At 43.6% G+C, this 25,036-nt stretch overlaps 2 protein-coding genes across 7 annotated transcripts in view; one reads left to right on the plus strand and one right to left on the minus strand.

Annotated features, from left to right (window-relative positions):
- AIMP1 (aminoacyl tRNA synthetase complex interacting multifunctional protein 1) overlaps positions 1-10,650 on the minus strand; it is a 105,374-nt gene extending 94,724 nt beyond the window's left edge. For 2 of the 6 annotated variants that reach the window (XM_075860598.1, XM_075860595.1), the window contains exon 1: positions 2,223-2,322. Coding sequence is in view for 1 of the 6 variants with exons in the window: in XM_075860594.1 (XP_075716709.1) it covers positions 1,999-2,003 (5 nt within the window). In the remaining 5 variants the exon portion in view is untranslated. Of the gene's footprint in view, positions 1-1,998; positions 2,130-2,222; positions 2,323-10,569 lie in introns of those variants that run through there. The other 4 variants (XM_075860599.1, XM_075860597.1, XM_075860594.1 and 1 more) reach the window with 4 other exon arrangements.
- A 21-nt stretch (positions 10,651-10,671) lies between these two features.
- TBCK (TBC1 domain containing kinase) overlaps positions 10,672-25,036 on the plus strand; it is a 297,578-nt gene continuing 283,213 nt past the window's right edge. The window contains exons 1-2 of the mRNA XM_075860593.1: positions 10,672-10,830; positions 12,631-12,838. Coding sequence (XP_075716708.1) covers positions 12,634-12,838 — 205 coding nt within the window. The 5' untranslated portion in view covers positions 10,672-10,830; positions 12,631-12,633. The remainder of the gene's footprint in view (positions 10,831-12,630; positions 12,839-25,036) is intronic.

A 25,036-nucleotide genomic window follows, 5' to 3' on the forward strand; every position in this document is an offset into this window, starting at 1 on the left:
GAAGACAGCTCCGTAATTTCAGACGTATTTTGCGTTTGCGTGTGAACATACCCTAACAGGACATTACATTTCTATGCTAGACACAAATACCAGATTATCAGATTGTCTGAACAGCATTGCCAGATTAGGGCCTTGTTTACATCTACACTGGAGGCTCAGTCAGGATTCTCTGTCACAGATTTCCACAGAAATCACGGGTAAAATAGCGCAGGATGCAAAGCTATTTTGTCTGGTAAATTGTCGGACACCATGACAGAAACTGATGAATCCGTCATTTTCATTGTTCTGCTCCACTAAGGCTACATGCACACGTTGCGTAATTTTGTGCAGAAAATCTGCATCAAAACCGCAGGTAAAATCCAGACCTAAGGGCTCGCCCACACGTAACGGAATTGCTGCGTTTTTTTCCGGTTGGAAATAACGCAGAATACAGCAGCGGCATATTGGATGAGATTTAACAAATCTCATCCACACGCTGCGTAAAATTTTCGAGCCGAAATTGACCTGCGTCGTGTATATTTGGAACCGCAGCATGCAATTCCTGCTACGGAAAGTGTGCAGAATTGGTGCGTTTTGGTGTGAACAGAGCCTAAGCAAACGTTACTCTATTGGATCCACTCAGCTACTTCCTAACATCTCTTACGTCACTGGAATCATAACGCAGGTTCTACTTTGGTAAACCAACAAATATAGATAGAAGAAGCAAATCCCCTCATCTAAACAATCCCAAATCCTACAAACGCTAAAATAAACAAAGTAAAGAGAAATGGGAAGACAAAATGTATGTTGTTCCAAAAAGAACAAAATAAGTTATTACAAGAATATAAACAAGTAAAATCAAGAACATTCAAATGGGATGAGATAATAGAAAACCAAAATTAATTAAAGGGTCTCATAAAAACAACGCATCCATGCATTACATGGGCACGCTTTCCCTGGAAAGAACAGCGGATCGCAGAGAGTTAGAGGAACCGGACCAACCACGCTGGTTTTTATTTGACCCCCTTCAAAGCTACTGACACCTTTTGGTTAAAAAAAAATCTTACTGAAATGAATGTATTTCTTTCCATACAAATTACTTTTAGAATATACTTTTATTAAAAATGTTCCTTTGTTTCCGTGGAACGCTGTTGTCAGTGAAATCCGTCAGTGAGCTGGTCTGACGGTGGCTCCAGTGTTCCTCTGAAACCTCACCTAAGCCTACACTCACACAAGCGTGACAGATTTACGGGCGTAAAAAATGCCCTTAAATTTGTCCGTGTGTGTTGCGTTATGCACCAGCGTCCTTTGCACTTTTTTTTATTATGTAATTGATGCGAAAAACATCCCCATTGTCTTCAATGAGCGGCTAGGTGCATGAAAATGCACCAATATAGGACATGTCGTGAGTTTTATGCAGCGGACACGCGCTGTGTGAAAATCACGGAATGTCTGAACGGCCCCATTGACTTACATAGGTCCGTGTGACGCGCGTGATTTTCATGCGCGTATCACGGCTGTTAAATACGCTCGTGTAAATAAGGCCTAAAAAAAATCTACATTATCAACAGTTATAGGCTCAGATGAGGTGTCTGAGGCACTCAGGAGCCACCGTCAGCCGAGCCGTCAGACCAGGTCACTGACAACGGCGTTCTGCAGCTTCTATGATAAATAAGAAACATACATTTCAATAAAAAAAGGCACGGAGGGTGCCCATAGGCACGGCGCCAATAGTGAACTTCAGGACGCAGCAAATGTTTTGTTTTTTTTTAGCACTGCATTATAAAAGCTGTAGCATTTTTTTTTTTCTGTCCACGTAGCTGTATGAGGGATATTTTTGTGGTGGTGTAACTTCCCAGCATATTACTGTACATGTCCTACTCGAAAATGTAATGAGTTGAATAGTATTAGGGAATTGCTATTCATGTAATTCCTTAATACATAAGGCCAAGTCCCTCAAAACTGCTGGTGTGAGGAATTGTACAGTGTGAAGTTTACTGGTGCGGATTATCTCCATACCACATCTCTAGGACACAGAAGATCCAGCTGGGCGCAGGTCACACGTGTTCTGATAAGGGAGTGACAACGCTACCGTCCGGAGGGGTAAGGACTGTCGGCTAAGTCCTAGCAGACCCCACACACCACTCCTCATGTAACCACACTGACCCCGACCACCCGCCCCCCAACACACTCCGCAGCCACTGATCACTTTATAGATACCGCTCATGAAACGCTACCCTTACCTCTTCCTGAGGGCTTTTCCTGCGGGACCGGCGCAAGGGGATGACGTCACAGATCACATGGCTTGGACCGCTCGTCCTGTAGTTTGCTCTAGTAGTGGAGGCGGTGCTGTCCTGTCAGGAATTCACATGAACACTGAGCTTGTGTATGGCGTGTTCTACATTATACCTTCACTACTAGACACACACCGCTTTTATTATAGTGAAGCCTTGCCCTTGTAACCGCTTTCACCATATGAGGGAATTGCATTGCTAGTAATTACCCCAATGCTTGCCCATAAGCCAATGGAGACAAATCACCCACGTTTACTATGACACGTATCTAACACAAATCTTAGCAAATGTGCGCCAAATTTATTAAAATACGCACGCCCCAATATGTTTTTGCTATGTCTGAGGCCATTTTCAGGCTTTCGACTTTATAAATTGGACTAAATCCACATCTCTGAAAAACACGGCCACTTTCTCATCACTTTCCAAAGAGAAAAGCCGCAAATTTGTCGCATGTTGAGATTTGCAACTTTTTTGATACAGTTTACGCCAAAACCTGGCATATACTTGACATGGCCTCTGAAGTAATACTGCAGGGCAGTGGTGGGGAACGCAGAATACAGGCAGCCTGTATTTTATAGGGATTCTCTCCCTGCTCTCTCCATTTGCAGAATGCAGGCTGTATTCTACTGAAGTGGCTCACTGACCTGTACTAACTAGCAAATTGCCCTTGCTAGTAAAGCGAGCTTCAGGGTACCATAGCAGTGTCTGGTATCACCGGCAATATTGTGCAGCCATTCGCCACCGTGTGTGGGCGTGGTTTTTGTCGCATGCAGACGCCGCTATGTGTGACTGTACCCGTCTAGATTCACACGACAAAGTGCAAACTCGCACGTGAAAAACTGAAGTTTCTTACGTCCGAGTTGCACCCGTTTAGGACCCACCTTCATGGATCCCTTATAGACTTGATTCTATTGAGGGATCCGTGAAAACGGAACTTGTCCTATTTTAAACGGACCCTACACACGGTCCATTAAAACAACAGCCGTGTGTGCAGCCCCATTGAAATGCATGCGTCCGTGCGATGGCCGTTGTTTTAACGTCCGTCACACAGACTAATACAATGTTCGTGTGAATAAGCCCTTAGGCTGAGATTACATGGGGGCAGATACGCTGCGGAAAAGCATGCAGCGTATCCACCCTGTGCGCTGCAAGGAATTCCAAGTGGAAAACCGCACCAAACTGTGGTGCAGTTTTTGCCCGGAACGTCCGCTGCGGAAAACTGCAGCATTCAGCCAGCCTGCTAGCAGGACGGCCTCCTGGGATGACGTTTCATCCCATGTGGTCATCGCTACAGCCTGTAATTGGCTGCAGCGGTCACATGGGATGAAACATCATCCCCGGAGGAAGAAACACAGACTTCTGGGTAAGTATAATTTTTTTTCAGGAGTTCCCTTTTTTGCAGGGGAATCGCTGCGAACCTGCCGCAAAAAAGGCAACAACTGTTATTTATTACAGGATTTACCTTCCATTGAATTCAATGGGTAAAACCCGTAACAAATAAGCAGCGTTTACGCAAATGCAATTGACATGCTGCAGAATAAAATTCCACACAGCAGGTCCATTTCTGAGCGTTTTTTCAGCTCAGTATTTACACGGCGTGTGGATGAGATTTGTTCTATCTAATCCACTTTGCTGCTACTGAAATTCGCAGTGTTTAGGCAACGTCTGAACTTATTCACATGAGCGTATTTCAAGTCTGTGTTACGCGTGTTAAAATAACGCACGTCACACGGACCTATGCAAGTCAATGGGGCCATTCAGACATTCACGGTATGTGCACACGCTAGATTCCTTTTACGTCTGAAATGACACTGTTTTCAGGAGAAAACAGCTGCCTCGTTTCAGACGTAAATGCTCCTCCTCGCATTTTGCGAGGCTTCTCCGACAGCCGTAAATCTTGAGCTGCTCTTCATTGAGTTCAATGAAGAACGGCTCAAATTACGTCTGAAAGAAGTGTCCTGCATATAATGTATATAAGTGCCCTGCACTTCTTTTGCCGAGGCTGTATTTTTACGCGTCGTCGTTTGACAGCTGTCAAACGACGACGCGTAAATGACAGGTTGTCTGCACAGTACGTCGGGAAACCCATTCAAATGAATGGGCAGATGTTTGCCGACGTATTGTAGCCCTATTTTCAGACGTAAAACGAGGCATAATACTCCTCGTTTACGTCTGAAAATAGGTCGTGTGAACCCAGCCTTAGTGTTTTTCACTCAGCGTGTGTCCGCTGCATGAAACTCACTGCGTCTCCTATACTTGTGCGTTTTTTGCGCATCACGCACCCATTGAAGTCAATGGGTGCGTGAAAATCATGGACAGCACATGGACGCACATCCGTGTGCTGTGCGTGATTCACGCAACAGTTGCTAAAGAAATGATGAGAAAAAAAAACACCTCCTTGTTTTTTATGCTGATGTAAAAAACGTGTGACATACGGTTGACATACGCGTGTAAAAAACGCAGATGCGCACCGTATACGGATGTCACACTGAACTGCAACGCAAGAAATACGCTGCGTTTTTTACGCACGCAAAACGGACACGTTCGTGTGACTAAATACCCCTTGGAATTTCCGCAATGTAATTCTGTGTGAAAATTCTGCAGCATTTACAGTAGCAGCAAATTGGATGAGACTTTGCAAATCTCAGGCCCACACTGCGGAAATTAATTGTAAAAAAGTTATGCGGAAAGTGTTCTGTGGTGCGGCGTGTGGAGATGCTGTGTGTTTGGTCGATAGAATTCAATGGGGAGCATAAATTCTGCACTAAAAATCGCAAGATGAATTGCACTGCCGATTGTACAGCGATTCCGCAGCGTAGTCGCAATAAAAGCTGCAGTTTACACCGGATTTTGGCAGAAATTGTACAGGATAAAAAAGTTGTATAGAAATTTGCAACATTTGTCTTCTCACTCCAAAAAAAAAAACATTATAAGAGTGGACATGGCCAAGCGGTAAAAGTATTTTGAGGGTATGTTCACACGCACTGTTTTCAGACGTAATTCGGGCGTTTTATGCCTCTCGAATTACGCCTGAAAAACGGCTCCATTACGCCGACAAACATCTGCCCATTGCTTTCAATGGGAATTACGATGTTCTGTTCCCACGAGCCTTTATTTTACGCGTCGCTGTCAAAATACGGCGTGTAAAATTATGGCTTGGGACATTTTTGGAGGCGATTTTCATTGACTCCATTAAAAAACAGCTCCAAAAACAGCCGTAGAAAACGCCGCAAAAATCGCGAGTGGCTTAAAAAACGTCTGAAAATCAGGAGTTGTTTTCCTTTGAAAACAGCTCCTTATTTTCAGATGTTTTTGGTCACTGCGTGTGAAAAACGTCTGAAAATACAGAGCTGGTTTAAAGGGAAACTGCAACGCAAGAAATACGTGGCCAAGGATAGTAAAACAAATCCTAAAAAATTCTTCAAGCATATAAATGCAAAAAAGCCAAGGTCTGAACATGTAGGACCCCTAGATAATGGTAATGGGGAGTTGATGACAGGGGATCAAGAGAAGGCAGAGTTACTAAATGGGTTCTTTAGCTCTGTATATACAACAGAAGAAAGAGCAGCTGATGTAGCCGCTGCCAGTGCTGTTAATATATCAGTTGATATACTGAATTGGATGAATGTAGAGATGGTCCAAGCTAAATTAAATAAAATAAATGTGCACAAGGCCCCGGGACCAGATGGGTTACACCCTAGAATTCTTAAAGAGCTTAGTTCAGTTATTTCTGTCCCCCTTTTCATAATATTCAGAGAATCTCTAGTGACAGGTATAGTGCCAAGGGACTGGCGCAGGGCAAATGTGGTGCCTATTTTCAAAAAGGGCTCTAGGTCTTCCCCGGGTAATTATAGACCAGTAAGCTTAACATCCATCGTGGGGAAAATGTTTGAGGGGCTATTGAGGGACTACATACAGGATTATGTGACAATAAATAGCATTATAAGTGACAGCCAGCACGGTTTTACTAAGGACAGAAGTTGTCAAACTAACCTGATCTGTTTTTATGAAGAGGTGAGCAGAAGCCTAGACAGAGGGGCCACTGTGGATTTAGTGTTTTTGGACTTTGCAAAGGCATTTGACACTGTCCCCCATAGACGCCTAATGGGTAAATTAAGGACTATAGGTTTAGAAAATATAGTTTGTAATTGGATTGAGAATTGGCTCAAGGACCGTATCCAGAGGGTTGTGGTCAATGATTCCTTCTCTGAATGGTCCCCGGTTATAAGTGGTGTACCCCAGGGTTCAGTGCTGGGACCACTATTATTCAACTTATTTATTAATGATATAGAGGAAGGGATTAATAGCACTATTTCTATTTTTGCAGATGACACCAAGCTATGTAATATAGTTCAGACTATGGAAGATGTTCATGAATTACAGGCAGATTTAAACAAACTAAGTGTTTGGGCGTCCACTTGGCAAATGAAGTTTAATGTAGATAAATGTAAAGTTATGCATCTTGGTACCAACAACCTGCATGCATCATATGTCCTAGGGGGCGCTACACTGGCGGATTCACTTGTTGAGAAGGATCTGGGTGTACTTGTAAATCATAAACTCAATAACAGCATGCAGTGTCAATCAGCTGCTTCAAAGGCCAGCAGGATATTGTCGTGTATTAAAAGAGGCATGGACTCACGGGACAGGGATGTAATATTACCACTTTACAAAGCATTAGTGAGGCCTCATCTAGAATATGCAGTCCAGTTCTGGGCTCCAGTTCATAGAAAGGATGCCCTGGAGTTGGAAAAAATACAAAGAAGAGCAACGAAGCTAATAAGGGGCATGGAGAATTTAAGTTATGAGGAAAGATTGAAAGAATTAAACCTATTTAGCCTTGAAAAAAGACGACTAAGGGGGGACATGATTAACTTATATAAATATATTAATGGCACATACAAAAAATATGGTGAAATCCTGTTCCTTGTAAAACCCCCTCAAAAAACAAGGGGGCACTCCCTCCGTCTGGAGAAAAAAAGGTTCAAGCTGCAGAGGCGACAAGCCTTCTTTACAGTGAGAACGGTGAATCTATGGAATAGCCTACCGCAGGAGCTGGTCACAGCAGGGACAGTAGATTGCTTTAAAAAAGGGTTAGATAATTTCCTAGAACAAAAAAGTATTAGCTCCTATGTGTAGAAATTTTTCCTTCCCTTTTCCCGTCCCTTGGTTGAACTTGATGGACATGTGTCTTTTTTCAGCCGTACTAACTATGTAACTATGTAACTATGTTTTCAGACGTTTTTTGAGCAACTCGCGTTTTTCACGGCCATTTTTGGAGCTGTTTTCAATAGAGTCTATGAAAAACGGCTCCAAATACGTCCCAAGAAGTGTCCTGCTCTTTTGATTTTCAGACGTTTTTTAAGCAACTCGCGATTTTTGCGGCGTTTTTTACTGCCGTTTTTGGAGCTTTTTTCAATAGTCAATGAAAAACAGCTCCAAAAACGTCCCAAGAAGTGACCTGCACTTCTTTTTCGCAGCCGATTTTTTTACGTTTACGGCCCGAAAAACGGCTGAAAATAGGCCGTGTGAACATACCCTCACTCTCATTCATCAAAGGCAAAGGTTAAAAAAGCCACAAATGTATGACTACTCAGAGCAGACATAAAAAGAAGTTCAAACAGTCCCAAAATTCCAAATGCATCAACTCTATTACAAGGCGTATATTTTTTTCAAATAATTTAGGCACAGTTCTCACCAACTACCCGCTGCACTTTTGTTGGTGCAATGTGGGCATTCAGTTTTCAAAAAAATCTGAAAGGATAATGAATAGTGGTGTGTTCAAATGTAGTGTCCCCCTCCCCCCCACTATTTTAAGTCACAGAATTACGCAGCAGTTTAGAATTGGTTATACGAACATCGCGAAAAAAAAACAAGTTGACGGCGGCACGTGAACACACCCGTAGGCCTTATTCACACGGACGCATGTTTTTCAATGGGGCCGTTCACCCGTGTATTTTAACAGACCGTGTGAAGGGTCCGTTGATTAATACAACCTGTCCTATTTTGTGCCGCTTTCACGAATCCCTCCATATGCTCAAGTCTATGGGGATCCGTGAAAACGGGCCCTGTACAGAAGGCACCTCGGACGTGAAAAATGTCAGCTTTGGTGCCGTATTTTCGGACGTAATTCGAGGTTAAAACGCCCAAATTACGTCCGTAAATAGGGCGTGTGAACATACCCTTGGGGTATGTGCACGAGAACTGGCTTTTACGTCTGAAATGACACTGTTTTCAGGAGAAAACAGCTGCCTCGTTTCAGACGTAAATGCTCCTCCTCACATTTTGCGCGGCGTCATTGACACCCGTAATCTTGAGCTGCTCTTCATTGACTTCAATGAAGAACGGCTCAAATTACTTTTCAAAGAAGTGTCCTGCACTTCTTTGACGAGGCTGTATTTTTACGCGTCGAAGTTTGACAGCTGTCAAACGACGACGCGTAAATGACAGGTTGTCTGCACAGTACGTCGGCAAACCCATTCAAATGAATGGGCAGATGTTTGCCGACGTATTGTAGCCCTATTTTCAGACGTAAAACGAGGCATAATACGGGTATGTTCACACGGCAGCGTCCGTAACGGCTGAAATTACGGGGCTGTTTTCAGGAGAAAACAGCACCGTAATTTCAGCCGTAATGGCATGTGCAGGCGCTTTTTGCTGCGTCCATTACGGACGTTAAATGGAGCTGGTTTTCCATGGAAAACGGCTCCATTTACGTCTGAAGAAGTGACAGGCACTTCTTTGACGCGGGCGTATTTTTTACGCCCCGCCTTTTGACAGCGGGGCGTAAAAAAATGACCGTGTGCACAGAACATCGTAAGACCCATTCTAATGAATGGGCAGATGTTTGCCAACGCTATCGAGGCGCATTTTTTGACGTAAATCGAGGCGTAAAACGCCCAAATTACGTCCGTAAATAAGCCGTGTGAACATACCCTTAGGCTGGGTTCACACGACCTATTTTCAGACGTAAACGAGGCGTTTTATGCCTCGTTTTACGTCTGAAAATAGGGCTACAATACGTCGGTAAACATCTGCCCATTCATGTGAATGGGTTTGCCGACGTACTGTGCAGACGACCTGTCATTGCCGACGTACTGTGCAGACAACCTGTCATTTACGCGTCGTCGTTTGACAGCTGTCAAACGACGACGCGTAAAAATACAGCCTCGGCAAAAAAAGTACAGGACACTTCTTTCAGACGTAATTTGAGCCGTTCTTCATTGAACTCAATGTAGAGCAGCTCAAAATTTACGGCTGTCAGAGAAGCCTCGCAAAATGCGAGGAGGAGCAATTACGTCTGGAATGAGGCAGCTGTTTTCTCCTGAAAACAGTCTGTCTTTTCAGACGTAAAAGCCTGCTATCGTGTGCACATACCCTAAGGGTATGTTCACACACACTAATTACGGACATAATTCGGGCGTTTTTGCCCCGAATTACGTCCGAAAAATGCGGCTTGAAAGCGTTGACAAACATCTGCCCATTGAAAGCAATGGGCTGACGTTTGTCTGTTCACACGAGACGTATATTTAGTGACCTGTCACTTCTTGGGGCGTAATTGGAGCCGTTATTCATTGACTCCAATGAAAAGCAGCGCCAATTACGTCCGTAATGGACGCGGCGTTCAAGCGCCTGCACATGCCGTTACGGCTGAAATTATGGGTATGTTTTCTCCTGAAAACATCCCCGTAATTTCAGCCGTTACGGACGCTGCCATGTGAACATACCCTTAGGGTATGTTCACACGGCCTATTTACGGACGTAATTCGGGCGTTTTTGCCCCGAATTACGTCCGAAAAATGCGCCTCAATAGCGTTGACAAACATCTGCCCATTGAAAGCAATGGGCAGACGTTTGTCTGTTCACACGAGGCGTATATCTACGCGCCGCTGTCAAATGACGGCGCGTAAATAGACGCCCGCGTAGAAGAAGTGACCTGTCACTTCTTTGGCCGTAATTGGAGCCGCTATTCATTGACTCCAATGAATAGCAGCGCTAATTACGGCCGTAATTGACGCGGCGTTCAAGCGCCTGCACATGCCGGTACAGCTGAATTTACGGGGATGTTTTCAGGCTGAAACATCCCCGTAATTTCAGCCGTTACGGACCCCCGCCGTGTGAACATACCCTTAGACGAATCCTCTTCTGCCTTATATTAGGCTTGCTAGAAATAACAAGTGTGCACACAGGGCTCATATAAGCAGCTGTACTGTGTTGTGTCGTGAAGTCACGGCCCCTGGGATCACAGCAGAGCCGAGTTTGTAGATTGTCACTACACCTGTACACAGCTACGTACTGCTAGTGCCTCCCTCATAGCGCTTCTCAGAGGGACACTAGGACCAGTGTTATACGCATGTCACCAATGCCAGATCAACAGTACTGGAAACCTCCCTCCCATGGAAGGCCTCGCTTGTGGACCGGCGCTCACTGATGACGTCACGTTCATGTGACAGCGGTGCTGTCAATGGAGTATCCTGTGTATGTGTAGGACAGCGATACCTGGACGTTGATCTCTGCCGCTTGGAGGAAGCGGTGCCCATCTCAGGAGGAACACGGGGTGAGACGTGCAGGGCAGCTTTAGTGTATGAGCACAGCAAGCTAGGTGCATATGTTCAGGCAGAGCCGTGGCAGATGCCATACTGTCCCAGCTCCAGCCTTTACGTGTCGCTATCTGAACCTTGTTCAGACTTGTCTCATATACACTACACGGAGTCCATGCAGATTGACGTATACGTCAATATTATCACAAGTACACATGGGAAATATGGTTAAAGGAAAATTCTTCTTTTGAATAATGTTTCACAGATAAAAATCTACATGAAAGTAACTATAACTACTTTCCTTCACTTATCTTTTCTTTTGTCATACTCGCCACATGACCCATGACCATTAGTCTAAAACGCTTGTCTGTGATGTGACTCTGACCGACCCAACCTATGACTAGTCTCACCGCCACCGGCGCACACATTAGGTAACCGCCTCATAACAAGAGAAAACGGTTCTAGCTGTTGGTAAGTGCTCCAGATGTACAGGATGCTATACCTTCACCCGTGTGCCCCTTATAAACAGACCTTATATCCAGAGAAAACATAGGTGAGCAAAAGGGGGGACACCCAAATCATGTCTGAGCTTTCCGACCTTTAGTGGACTAACCTATGGGTGTGGTAGTGCAATAAGAGGTGCTTTCAATCTCTCGGGCATAGCGTATAGAAAATAAGCACTAATTCAGACAAGTGTCAAAATGTACAAAACGGTATTAAATATATTTCCATGTCAATTGACCGAAAACAAAGGCATAACAATTGCCAAATGTGTATAAAAAGATTTTTACGCATTTAGAAGGTGAAGGTTGGAGTCCTGGAAGTGTCCTGGTCAGAATTCATCCCACACTTCTTCATACAGGGAAACGAAGGAGGTAATTCTAATAAAAATACCCTAGGACCATGTGATCAGTGTATATATTGTCATCCCATCAGCTTCAATGTAACTGAAAACAGACCAGAAAATGGACATTGCATTCAGGACAACGGATGATGCTCTATAAAACATACAAAATCCTATTAGAATCATTAAAGATGTATCTTATCACCCGTATGTGTTTTTGATCATATAAATCATAGGGAAACAGTCCTCATGCACACAATCGTGCTTTTGCGGCTACTATTTATCCACATTTTTGTGGATAAATTGCGGACCCATTTGTTTTAGTGCCCCATGCACACCACCGTGGAATACACGCGGGGCCACAAATCCGGACCGCAAAAACTCTGCACCCGTGGTTTGTAAAATGTAAAAGCTATGAACAAAGCCTTAAAAGGGTTTTATGTAACTAAAGCTTAACCATTGTATAATGATTTTTATTTTGTGTTTTTATTTCCTTACCCTTTTTAATGTTTGCTGTGAGCGAATGTGACCATTCTTTAATAAAAAACCCATAAAGACCTAATACTGAGTTTGCTACACTTGTATCCAGCCTAGGCAATCTTCTATCATCTAATTTGCCTTTACTTCAAGTTGATACATTGTATAAAACAGGACACAATTTGTGTTGCTGATGTTTTTAGCTCACTGAGCATTGCCCAGACTGTATACAACTATAGAAAACTCACATATAGTCATGAACACGCTAAAGGTAAACAAGAATGTTCCATTTACTGACTGCAAGCAGAGATCTGAGAATGGTAAGGAATTAAAACTCAAATTATAATAGACCATTACTATTCATTATACAGTAATTTATATTACATAAAATTAGAATACGTCTATTATAATAGGCATATAATCCTGTGTATAGTATAGGCAGCAATGATGGCCATAGTGTATGCTTTTACTGATCTGCGTTGTGTTGTATTTGCAGTTTATGCCCTCGGTGATGGCTTCTCTAAGGGATGCGGGATTAGGAGCTTTCACATTTTTTGCATCAGCTCTCCCTCACGATGTATGCGGAAGTAATGGTCTCCCTCTCACGCCAAACTCTATAAAAATCCTGGGACGATTCCAAATTCTCAAGACCATTGTCCACCCCAGGCTCTGTCAGTATGTGGATATCACCCGTGGCAAACATGGTAAGGACAAACCGTTGCTGATTGTGCCACTGTCTACCCATGTTCAGGAAATATTTGATTTTATTTCTACTTATTTGTTCAGAGCATTTCTGTGTTCTCAAAAACCTTGACCTATAAAAGCTCCCGATTTCACAACTCTAATGAGAAGTAACCTGTTTATTAATAAGTTGTCAACTTCTTTCTTGAGACCTTCAGACTGCCCCCTTGATGGTGAACTGTTTGCATGTGGTCCAGCATCAGGTAGCTGCCAGTGTGCCGATATGCAATACATGACCACGCTGTGTCCAACATACTGAGCGTTTTTTGCATCGGCTTTGGTTTATATATGCGGATCCTGATCAGGGTCTCCCTCTGTGATGTCATTATGTAGTTATAAAGCATATGGGCAGGAGTTGTACTGAGTGGATACCCCTTTAAAGATATTTGAAGAGGTTCTTAGAAATTAGTATGGAATCGTTTTTTTAGTATGATAGCTCATCCATACGGTCTCGCTCTATGTATCTGGACATATTGAACTAATAAAGAGCAGCCTGCATGGATCACATGTAAACAAACAATACAGCGGATCTGACAGTACTGAGTAAGAAACTGCAGGAATTATGTGACAGTACTGAGCAAGAAACTGCAGGAATTATGTGACAGTACTGAGCAAGAAACTGCAGGAATGTGACAGTACTGAGCAATAAACTGCAGGAAATATGTGACAGTACTGAGCAAGAAACTGCAGGAATTATGTGACAGTACTGAGCAAGAAACTGCAGGAATTATGTGACAGTACTGAGCAAGAAACTGCAGGAATGTGACAGTACTGAGCAATAAACTGCAGGAAATATGTGACAGTACTGAGCAAGAAACTGCAGGAATTATGTGACAGTACTGAGCAAGAAACTGCAGGAAATATGTGACAGTACTGAGCAAGAAACTGCAGGGATTATGTGACAGTACTGAGCAAGAAACTGCAGGAATTATGTGACCGTACTGAGCAAGAAACTGCAGGAAATATGTGACCGTACTGAGCAAGAAACTGCAGGAAATATGTGACCGTACTGAGCAAGAAACTGCAGGAATTATGTGACAGTGCTGAGCAAGAAACTGCAGGAATTATGTGACAGTGCTGAGCAAGAAACTGCAGGAATTATGTGACAGTGCTGAGCAAGAAACTGCAGGAATTATGTGACAGTACTGATCAAGAAACTGCAGGAATTATGTGACCGTACTGAGCAAGAAACTGCAGGAATTATGTGACAGTGCTGAGCAAGAAACTGCAGGAATTATGTGACAGTGCTGAGCAAGAAACTGCAGGAATTATGTGACAGTGCTGAGCAAGAAACTGCAGGAATTATGTGAGAGTACTGAGCAAGAAACTGCAGGAAATATGTGACCGTACTGAGCAAGAAACTGCAGGAATTATGTGACAGTGCTGAGCAAGAAACTGCAGGAATTATGTGACAGTACTGAGCAAGAAACTGCAGGAATTATGTGACAGTGCTGAGCAAGAAACTGCAGGAATTATGTGACAGTACTGAGCAAGAAACTGCAGGAATTATGTGACAGTGCTGAGCAAGAAACTGCAGGAATTATGTGACCATACTGAGCAAGAAACTGCAGGAATTATGTGACAGTGCTGAGCAAGAAACTGCAGGGATTATGTGACCATACTGAGCAAGAAACTGCAGGAAATATGTGACCGTACTGAGCAAGAAACTGCAGGGATTATGTGACAGTGCTGAGCAAGAAACTGCAGGAATTATGTGACCATACTGAGCAAGAAACTGCAGGGATTATGTGACAGTGCTGAGCAAGAAACTGCAGGAATTATGTGACAGTGCTGAGCAAGAAACTGCAGGAATTATGTGACCATACTGAGCAAGAAACTGCAGGAATTATGTGACAGTGCTGAGCAAGAAACTGCAGGAATTATGTGACCGTACTGAGCAAGAAACTGCAGGAATTATGTGACAGTGCTGAGCAAGAAACTGCAGGAATTATGTGACAGTACGGAGCAAGAAACTGCAGGAATTATGTGACCGTACTGAGCAAGAAACTGCAGGAATTATGTGACCGTGCTGAGCAAGAAACTGCAGGAAATATGTGACTGTACTGAGCAAGAAACTGCAGGAAATATGTGACAGTGCTGAGCAAGAAACTGCAGGAAATATGTGACAGTACTGAGCAAGAAACTGCAGGAAATACGTGACCGTACTGAGCAAGAAACTGCAGGAAATATGTGACAGTACTGAGCAAGAAACTGCACAAAATATGTGACAGAAATGAGCAAGAAACTGCAGGAAATATGTGACAGTACTGAGCAAGAAACGGCAGGAAATATGTGACAGTACTGAGCAAGAAACTGCAGGAATTATGTGACAGTGCTGAGCAAGAAACTGCAGGAATTATGTGACAGTACTGAGCAAGAAACTGCAGGAATTATGTGACCATACTGAGCAAGAAACTGCAGGGATTATGTGACAGTGCTGAGCAAGAAACTGCAGGAATTATGTGACCATACTGAGCAAGAAACTGCAGGAATTATGTGACAGTACTGAGCAAGAAACTGCAGGAATTGTGTGACAGTACTGAGCAAGAAACTGCAGGAATTGTGTGACAGTACTGAGCAAGAAACTGCAGGAATTATGTGACCATACTGAGCAAGAAACTGCAGGAATTATGTGACAGTGCTGAGCAAGAAACTGCAGGAATTATGTGACAGTGCTGAGCAAGAAACTGCAGGAATTATGTGACCATACTGAGCAAGAAACTGCAGGAATTATGTGACAGTACTGAGCAAGAAACTGCAGGAATTGTGTGACAGTACTGAGCAAGAAACTGCAGGAATTGTGTGACAGTACTGAGCAAGAAACTGCAGGAATTATGTGACAGTACTGAGCAAGAAACTGCAGGGATTATGTGACAGTGCTGAGCAAGAACCTGCAGGAATTATGTGACAGTGCTGAGCAAGAAACTGCAGGAATTATGTGACCATACTGAGCAAGAAACTGCAGGAATTATGTGACAGTGCTGAGCAAGAAACTGCAGGAATTATGTGACAGTGCTGAGCAAGAAACTGCAGGAATTATGTGACAGTGCTGAGCAAGAAACTGCAGGAATTATGTGACAGTGCTGAGCAAGAAACTGCAGGAATTATGTGACAGTACGGAGCAAGAAACTGCAGGAATTATGTGACAGTGCTGAGCAAGAAACTGCAGGAATTATGTGACAGTACTGAGCAAGAAACTGCAGGAATTATGTGACAGTACGGAGCAAGAAACTGCAGGAATTATGTGACAGTACTGAGCAAGAAACTGCAGGTATTATGTGACCATACTGAGCAAGAAACTGCAGGAATTATGTGACAGTGCTGAGCAAGAAACTGCAGGAATTATGTGACCATGCTGAGCAAGAAACTGCAGGGATTATGTGACAGTACTGAGCAAGAAACTGCAGGAATTATGTGACAGTACTGAGCAAGAAACTGCAGGAATTATGTGACAGTGCGGAGCAAGAAACTGCAGGAATTATGTGACAGTACTGAGCAAGAAACTGCAGGAATTATGTGACCGTACTGAGCAAGAAACTGCAGGAATTATGTGACCGTACTGAGCAAGAAACTGCAGGAATTATGTGACAGTGCTGAGCAAGAAACTGCAGGAATTATGTGACAGTGCTGAGCAAGAAACTGCAGGAATTATGTGACCGTACTGAGCAAGAAACTGCAGGAATTATGTGACCGTACTGAGCAAGAAACTGCAGGAATTATGTGACAGTACGGAGCAAGAAACTGCAGGAATTGTGTGACAGTACTGAGCAAGAAACTGCAGGAATTATGTGACAGTACGGAGCAAGAAACTGCAGGAATTATGTGACAGTGCTGAGCAAGAAACTGCAGGAATTATGTGACAGTACTGAGCAAGAAACTGCAGGAATTATGTGACAGTACGGAGCAAGAAACTGCAGGAATTATGTGACCATACTGAGCAAGAAACTGCAGGAATTATGTGACAGTGCTGAGCAAGAAACTGCAGGAATTATGTGACCATGCTGAGCAAGAAACTGCAGGGATTATGTGACAGTACTGAGCAAGAAACTGCAGGAATTATGTGACAGTACTGAGCAAGAAACTGCAGGAATTATGTGACCGTACTGAGCAAGAAACTGCAGGAATTATGTGACCGTACTGAGCAAGAAACTGCAGGAATTATGTGACAGTGCTGAGCAAGAAACTGCAGGAATTATGTGACAGTACTGAGCAAGAAACTGCAGGAATTATGTGACCGTACTGAGCAAGAAACTGCAGGAATTATGTGACCGTACTGAGCAAGAAACTGCAGGAATTATGTGACAGTGCTGAGCAAGAAACTGCAGGAATTATGTGACCGTACTGAGCAAGAAACTGCAGGAATTATGTGACAGTACTGAGCAAGAAACTGCAGGAATGTGACAGTGCTGAGCAAGAAACTGCAGGAATTATGTGACCGTACTGAGCAAGAAACTGCAGGAAATATGTGACCGTACTGAGCAAGAAACTGCAGGAAATATGTGACAGTGCTGAGCAAGAAACTGCAGGAAATATGTGACCATGCTGAGCAAGAAACTGCAGGGATTATGTGACAGTACTGAGCAAGAAACTGCAGGAATTATGTGACAGTACTGAGCAAGAAACTGCAGGAATTATGTGACCGTACTGAGCAAGAAACTGCAGGAATTATGTGACCGTACTGAGCAAGAAACTGCAGGAATTATGTGACAGTGCTGAGCAAGAAACTGCAGGAATTATGTGACCGTACTGAGCAAGAAACTGCAGGAATTATGTGACCGTACTGAGCAAGAAACTGCAGGAATTATGTGACAGTGCTGAGCAAGAAACTGCAGGAATTATGTGACAGTACTGAGCAAGAAACTGCAGGAATTATGTGACCGTACTGAGCAAGAAACTGCAGGAATTATGTGACAGTGCTGAGCAAGAAACTGCAGGAATTATGTGACCGTACTGAGCAAGAAACTGCAGGAATTATGTGACCGTACTGAGCAAGAAACTGCAGGAATTATGTGACCGTACTGAGCAAGAAACTGCAGGAAATATGTGACCGTACTGAGCAAGAAACTGCAGGAAATATGTGACAGTGCTGAGCAAGAAACTGCAGGAAATATGTGACAGTGCTGAGCAAGAAACTGCAGGAATTATGTGACAGTACTGAGCAAGAAACTGCAGGAATTATGTGACAGTGCTGAGCAAGAAACTGCAGGGATTATGTGACCGTACTGAGCAAGAAACTGCAGGAATTATGTGACAGTGCTGAGCAAGAAACTGCAGGGATTATGTGACCGTACTGAGCAAGAAACTGCAGGAATTATGTGACAGTGCTGAGCAAGAAACTGCAGGAATTATGTGACAGTGCTGAGCAAGAAACTGCAGGAATTATGTGACCGTACTGAGCAAGCAGCAGCAGAAATGCAAAACTCCTGCAGTTTATCATCCCATCGTGGTTATAACCTGTCAGCAGCCTTTTACTGCCGTCTGCAGTCAACTAATGGACTTCTGACAACAACCTTCTATTTTATGTCTGTGGTCAGAGCAGGCAGACCGATTATATGCGATTTGAATTCTACCAGCAACCGTCGCAATAATGTCACACAGTTTCTATGGGATCAGATTATATGTGTTTACAAAAGAATATTAGACATTTCTTATAAAAAGTGCAACAAAATTTTCACAAAATGTTATTGGGCAATGTCAAGGTTAAGTCCTAAATTACAGCAGACAAGAATAGAATGGCTTATTCCCTTATAGGGTGTTCTCCATTAATGTATGATACAATGTGCAAATAAATTGCATATATAAAAGCACATAACAATATTCATACCTGAGAAGCCACAACAAGCAAATTCACTTGTAACATTGGGTTACGGACAGAACTGGAGTACATGGATTAGTGTAAATTACTCAATATAAGAGAATTTTGAGGGAACGTGTAGCGTAAACCGTGTGAATTTTCCGAATGTATTGTCTGCAGAAATTGACATGCTGCAGATTAATATTCCGCACCGCCGGTCTATTTCGGCACCTCTTTTCTGCTGATTTTTTATTTTTATTCAGCTCGTGGATGAGAATTGTTCAAATCTCATTCCTTTCCTAGTACTACTTTTCTTTGGTACACACAGAGTTAACCCAGAGGTCAGGGTACCGCTCCTGCGGTTACCCCCCCCTTACTTTCCTACTACTTGGCCTAAGAGAACTGTGAGTATATTTAATAAAGTTACATAGATTCAAAGCTATGTTCGAGGGGTCGGGGATAACCATGTGGTCCAAGCATGGCTGCTAGATTGCTTCGACCCTGCCCCAAATGTTAGGCCTTATTCAGACCAGTGTATATAACACTCGTATTTTGACTGTATTTAGTCAAATCCATAATAGGTTGTATAAAAACGCAACATGGTCGATCAAATGGCGTATTACAGAAGCTTATACCCCAATTGAGATTAATGGGATGTGTGTAAAATACGCATGTACATATGGATAATAAGTGAAGTATTTGCTCTCCGTATAGTAATCTGTTTCACTTTCGTATTTAAATATGCTTGTCCTTATTTTGGACAGCTTGATTTATTTTATTTTTAGTTATAGCAAAAAGGCTAATGGTTATGTTGCCCTTTGCAACCAATTTTATTTTCTCAATTCATCCAAAATGGAAACTGTAGAAACTTTACAAATGGTGTTGATTAAATATTTCCTACCATTTTGTGTCTACAGCTCCTGTGCAGACCTATGTGTCTGCGAGATAACGGATAATAAGCAGTCACTTTTGTAGTATAATCTGGCAGTCCTACTCTCTCCCATCTGTCCACTGTCTGTCAGTAAGTAGTGGGGGATAGATGGAAGTATGGCAGATGGAAGGGAGTTAGGCCACGTTCACGTAGTGCAGATACGCTGCATAAAAGTACAGAGTATCCGCCCTGGTCCCCACAGGGAATTTCTGTCAGAAAAACCGCAACAAATTGTCGTGCAGTTTTACGGTCGGAATGTCCGCTGCGGACAACAGCAGGTAGAAAAAAAAAGGCCTATACTTACTCGTAGTAATGGCGACTTTCTGCAGCCCGGCCTCCTGGGATGATGATTCATCCCTTGTGACCACTGCAGCCTGTGATTGGCTGCAGCAGTCACATTGGATGAAACGTCATCCCAGGAGGCCGGGCTGGACACAGAGATCCGGGTAAGTTGCAGTTTTTGCGGCGGAATTGCAGCTTTTCAGCCGCAAAAATCGCTTCATCTGCTATTTGCTGCGGGTTTTATCTCCCCATTGATTTCAGTGGGGAAAACCCGCAACAGAAAACCATCGATTCCGCAGCATAAATTGACATGCTGCGCATTAAAAACCCGCACTGCAAGTAAATTTATTCATGATTTTTCAGCAATATTTTTTTACAGAGTATGGATGGGATTTGTTCAATGTTCTTTGCTGCTACGGTATTACACTGTGGATTTTCTGCAATGAAATTCCTTGTGGAAAATTTGCCGTGTTTATGCCACATGTGGACATACCCTTAGGCTGCGGATTTTCATACATAAGTGTATGTGCACACAACCTATTTTCAGGCGTAATGGAGGAGTTTTACGCCTCGAATTACGCCTGAAAATACGGCTCCAATACGTCGGCAAACATCTGCCCATTGCTGGCAATGGGTCTTACGATGTTCTGTGCAGACGAGCTGTCGTTTTACGCGTCGCTGTAAATTACACCCGCATCAAAGAAGTGCAGGACACTTCTTGGGACGTAATTGGAGCCGTTTTTCATTGACTCCAATGAAAACCAGCTCCAATTACATCCGTAAAAGATTCCACGAAAATGCGAGTACATGCAAAAACGTGTGAAATTCAGGAGCTGGTTTCTCGTGAAAACAGCTCCATAATTTCAGACGTATTTGGCGTTGTTGTGTGCACATACCCTAATACGGTAGCAGCAAAGTGGATGAGATAGAAGAAATCTCATCCACACGCTGCATAAATACTGAGCGCAAAAAACACTCAGAAATTGACGTGCTGTGCAGAATTTTATTCCACAGCATGTCATGCCGTAGCCTTTAAAGAGAACTTTTCACCTCCCATACATGTGCAGCATGTAATTGGGGGGCTCCACAAACCCTGGGGCACTTTACATATTTTTCTACCTCCCTCCGTTATTTAGATATCGGTGCCGTTATATTTGGCGCCCAATATTTAAATAATCCCCTGAACTGTCAACAGGGCGTGTACTGGCAAGGGGGCGTGTTACTATGGCTGTGATACTGTCCAATCAGTACTGGCAAGGGGGCGTGTTACTATGGCTGTGATACTGTCCAATCAGTACTGGCAAGGGGGCGTGTTACTATGGCTGTGATACTGTCCAATCAGTACTGGTAAGGGGGCGTGTTACTATGGCTGTGATACTGTCCAATCAGTACTGGCAAGGGGGCGTGTTACTATGGCTGTGACACTGTCCAATCAGTACTGGCAAGGGGGCGTGTTACTATGGCTGTGATACTGTCCAATCAGTACTGGCAAGGGGGCGTGTTACTATGGCTGTGACACTGTCCAATCAGTACTGGCAAGGGGGTGTGTTACTATGGCTGTGACACTGTCAAATCCGATATGGACAGTGTCACAGCAAGAGTGAGGAGAGCGAGAGTTCCCAGAGCTCCCCAGTTCTTACACTGTCCGTAGCAGGGACACGCCTCCTTGCCAGTTCGGCAGACAAAGTACAAGTCTGATCTCTCACAAGAGATGAGTGCGCATGCGCGCTCTCCTCTCCACAGCTCTTACACTGTCCGTAGCAGTGACACGACCCCTTGCAAGTTCGGGTGAAAAGACTGATCTTCAAAGCTGAAGAGTGAGAGAGCGTGCGCACACTGCTGTCACCTACCTTATAGCGACCATCTCCTTATGTAGGAGATAGGACACTTATAATGTTGTGACGGAGCCTCTTTACGGAAAGCAAGTACCTACTGCCAAAGTCACCCCCTGACAGTTCCAGCATATATGCAGCTACAATTTATATTTGCTTTACCATAAACTTGAACCCCTTTGAGTACAGACCTCCTTAAAGAGGCTCTGTCACCAGATTTTGCAACCCCTATCTGCTATTGCAGCAGATAGGCTCTGCAATGTAGATTACAGTAACGTTTTTATTTTTAAAAAACGAGCATTTTTGGCCAAGTTATGACCATTTTCGTATTTATGCAAATGAGGCTTGCAAAAGTACAACTGGGCGTGTTGAAAAGTAAAAGTACAACTGGGCGTGTATTATGTGCGTACATCGGGGCGTGTTTACTACTTTTACGAGCTGGGCGTTGTGTATAGAAGTGTCATCCACTTCTCTTCAGAACGCCCAGCTTCTGGCAGTGCAGACACAGAGCGTGTTCTCGAGAGATCACGCTGTGACGTCACTTCCCCAGGTCCTGGATCGTGTCAGGACACATCGGCACCAGAGGCTACAGATGATTCTGCAGCAGCATCGGCGTTTGCAGGTAAGTCGATGTAGCTACTTACCTGCAAATGCTGATGCTGCTGCAGAATCAACTGTAGCCTCTGGTGCCGACACGATGCAGGACCTGTGAGTGATGTCACAGATCTGCACTGTCAGAAGCTGGGCGTTCTGAAGAGAAGTGGATGATACTTCTCATCAGAGCGCCCAGCTAGTAAAAGTAGTAAACACGCCCCGATGTACGCACATAATACACGCCCAGTTGTACTTTTACTTTTCAACACGCCCAGTTGTACTTTTGCAAGCCTCATTTGCATAAATACAAAAATGGTCATAACTTGGCCAAAAATGCTCGTTTTTTAAAAATAAAAACGTTACTGTAATCTACATTGCAGCGCCTATCTGCTGCAATAGCAGATAGGGGTTGCAAAATCTGGTGACAGAGCCTCTTTAAGTTAGATAATCCGTAAGATGTGGCAGACACATATGGCTGTCGGACCCTAGAATGTGGCTACCCAGCTGGTGGCAGTGCTAAATACTATTGTGCATTTGTTATAATATTACTAAACACTTAACACTACAGTCAAAGCCATATCACTGGCACACAATAAGATTAAAATCAATGGTAATGCAAATGTAAGCTATGGTTTCCGTTCGGCTTTCCGTTCATCGGTTCCTCCGACAAAGGTTAAACGGAACCGATAAAAGGAAACCAAACACTGATGTGAACAGGCACTTATAAACATGGCTTTTCCAGTGTATAGTAACAATTGGATTTTTTTAATGTATTTTTACTGACGTTTCCCTAGAAGAGGACCTTTTACAATCCTCTAGCTGCAATTACAGATCTGCTATGCAGCATTTATGACGTGATCCACAGCAGATGAGTCTTGGCCAGCTTCAGGAATCTTCGGTGTTACTTACTATTTGGTATGTGAAATTAGCGTGTTATAGCCCCAGGGGGACAACGACTACAATTAAAGGGGTCTCCAGGACTATTACATTGATGACCCCCCCCCCCCTTAGGATAGCTGCTTTAAGCTGCTGTCCTGTCATTGTACAGTTCGGCGATTGTACAGTTCGGCGGGGTCCCGGAGGGCGAACCTCCATTAATCAAACCTTGATGGATAGGCCATCAATTTTAGATTTCCAGCAAACCCCTTTAATCCCAAGGTTTCATGATAAAAATCAGAAAGTGGGTTCAGCAAAAGGAAAGTTTATGATTACTATGGTTTTCACTTTGTGTATTTTCCTAAATTTTTTTGGGCTTCAGTGCTCTTTATTTGTGAGCCTTTTTTTAGATTGAAGGTGTGCCCTGTAGCAGCTCATCTGCCCACTACCCTGATAGATACCCTGGTGGCATGCTTTATCTGTGTTCCTTTGTTTTCCTCTATTTTCTGTGTTGCGAGGGATACTTCTTCGCCCCTCTACGTTGTAACTGAGGACTAGGAATCTACTCCTACACTATTACTCTGTAATTTCTTCTCCAGATGCTCCGCTTTTCATCACGTCTGTGGCAGTCATTTCCACGCTCATCGTAGATCAGTAACCTCACAGTGGATTACATGAGCTGATGAACGCGCCTTCCAGGGATTGAGTGTGTGATCGTGCTCAGTATCCACTTTAACACCGCTTTCTGTACACACCTACATGTACTACATAGAAAAGTATCGTTAAATATAGCTATGCGATTTTGAAAACTAATTTGGGAATGGAGTAATGCTTTTATTGTCTTTTTAGGGATTATGGCAAGAGTTTACGTGCCTTATCATTGTATATTGTGCTTTTTATGTTGTTTTTTTTTTTGTAGAGCTTAAGAAAAAGGGAGCTTACTGTTGTGATATACATATATTTTAAAAATACGTTGTTTATTTAAAAAAAAAATTGCTTTGCATATAAAAATAGATTCTGCATTATTACATCTCTGACTTCACTGAAGCACACCTAATATAGGATAAGGCCTTATTCACACGACAGTGAAAAATGGGCGTGTGATGGCCGTTCTTTTAACATGACCATTTTTGGCCGCTTTAACGGCCTGACGGCCCCCATAGAAGTCAATGGGTCAGTTTTTAACAGCTGTCAATACATTTAACAAACGTTAAAAACGGATCTGTGACATGGGGATTTGCAGGCTATCGGCGGCCCGACGACACATACGCACAGATGCAGCGCCGATTTCTTCTGGTCTGGTCGCTAGTCTCATGGGTTTTGCGAAGGCGACACGATGACGTTATCGTGCCGCCTTCGCAAGTCCCGTGAGACTAGTGACCAGACCACCGGACACAGTGCTGCATTGGTGAGTATGTGTCATCGCGTCGCCGCAGATCCCGTAAAGACGAGGGACCTTACCTGAAGACAGCGCTGCATCGGTGAGTATGTAGAGCATTCACGTCGGGCTGTGTGGCATCATCTACAGGGGGGCTGTGTGGCATCATCTACAGGGGGGCTGTGTGGCATCATCTACAGGGGGGCTGTGTGGCATCATCTACAGGGGGGCTGTGTGGCATCCTATACAGGGGGGCTGTGTGGCATCCTATACAGGGGGTTTGTGTAGCAAATACAGTGAGGTGTGTGGCATCATATACAGAGAGGTGGGTGGTATCATATACAGAGAGGTGGGTGGCGTCATATACAGTACAGGGCGGCTGTAAATAGTGTCTAGGTGAACATGTGACCTTCTTTTGGGTGTTTTCAGGGGGGCTGGGACAAATAAAGCCTGACCAATGGAATTCATCAGTTT

This window comes from Rhinoderma darwinii, chromosome 1 (assembly GCF_050947455.1).
Source record: "Rhinoderma darwinii isolate aRhiDar2 chromosome 1, aRhiDar2.hap1, whole genome shotgun sequence".
NCBI lineage: Eukaryota > Metazoa > Chordata > Amphibia > Anura > Rhinodermatidae > Rhinoderma > Rhinoderma darwinii.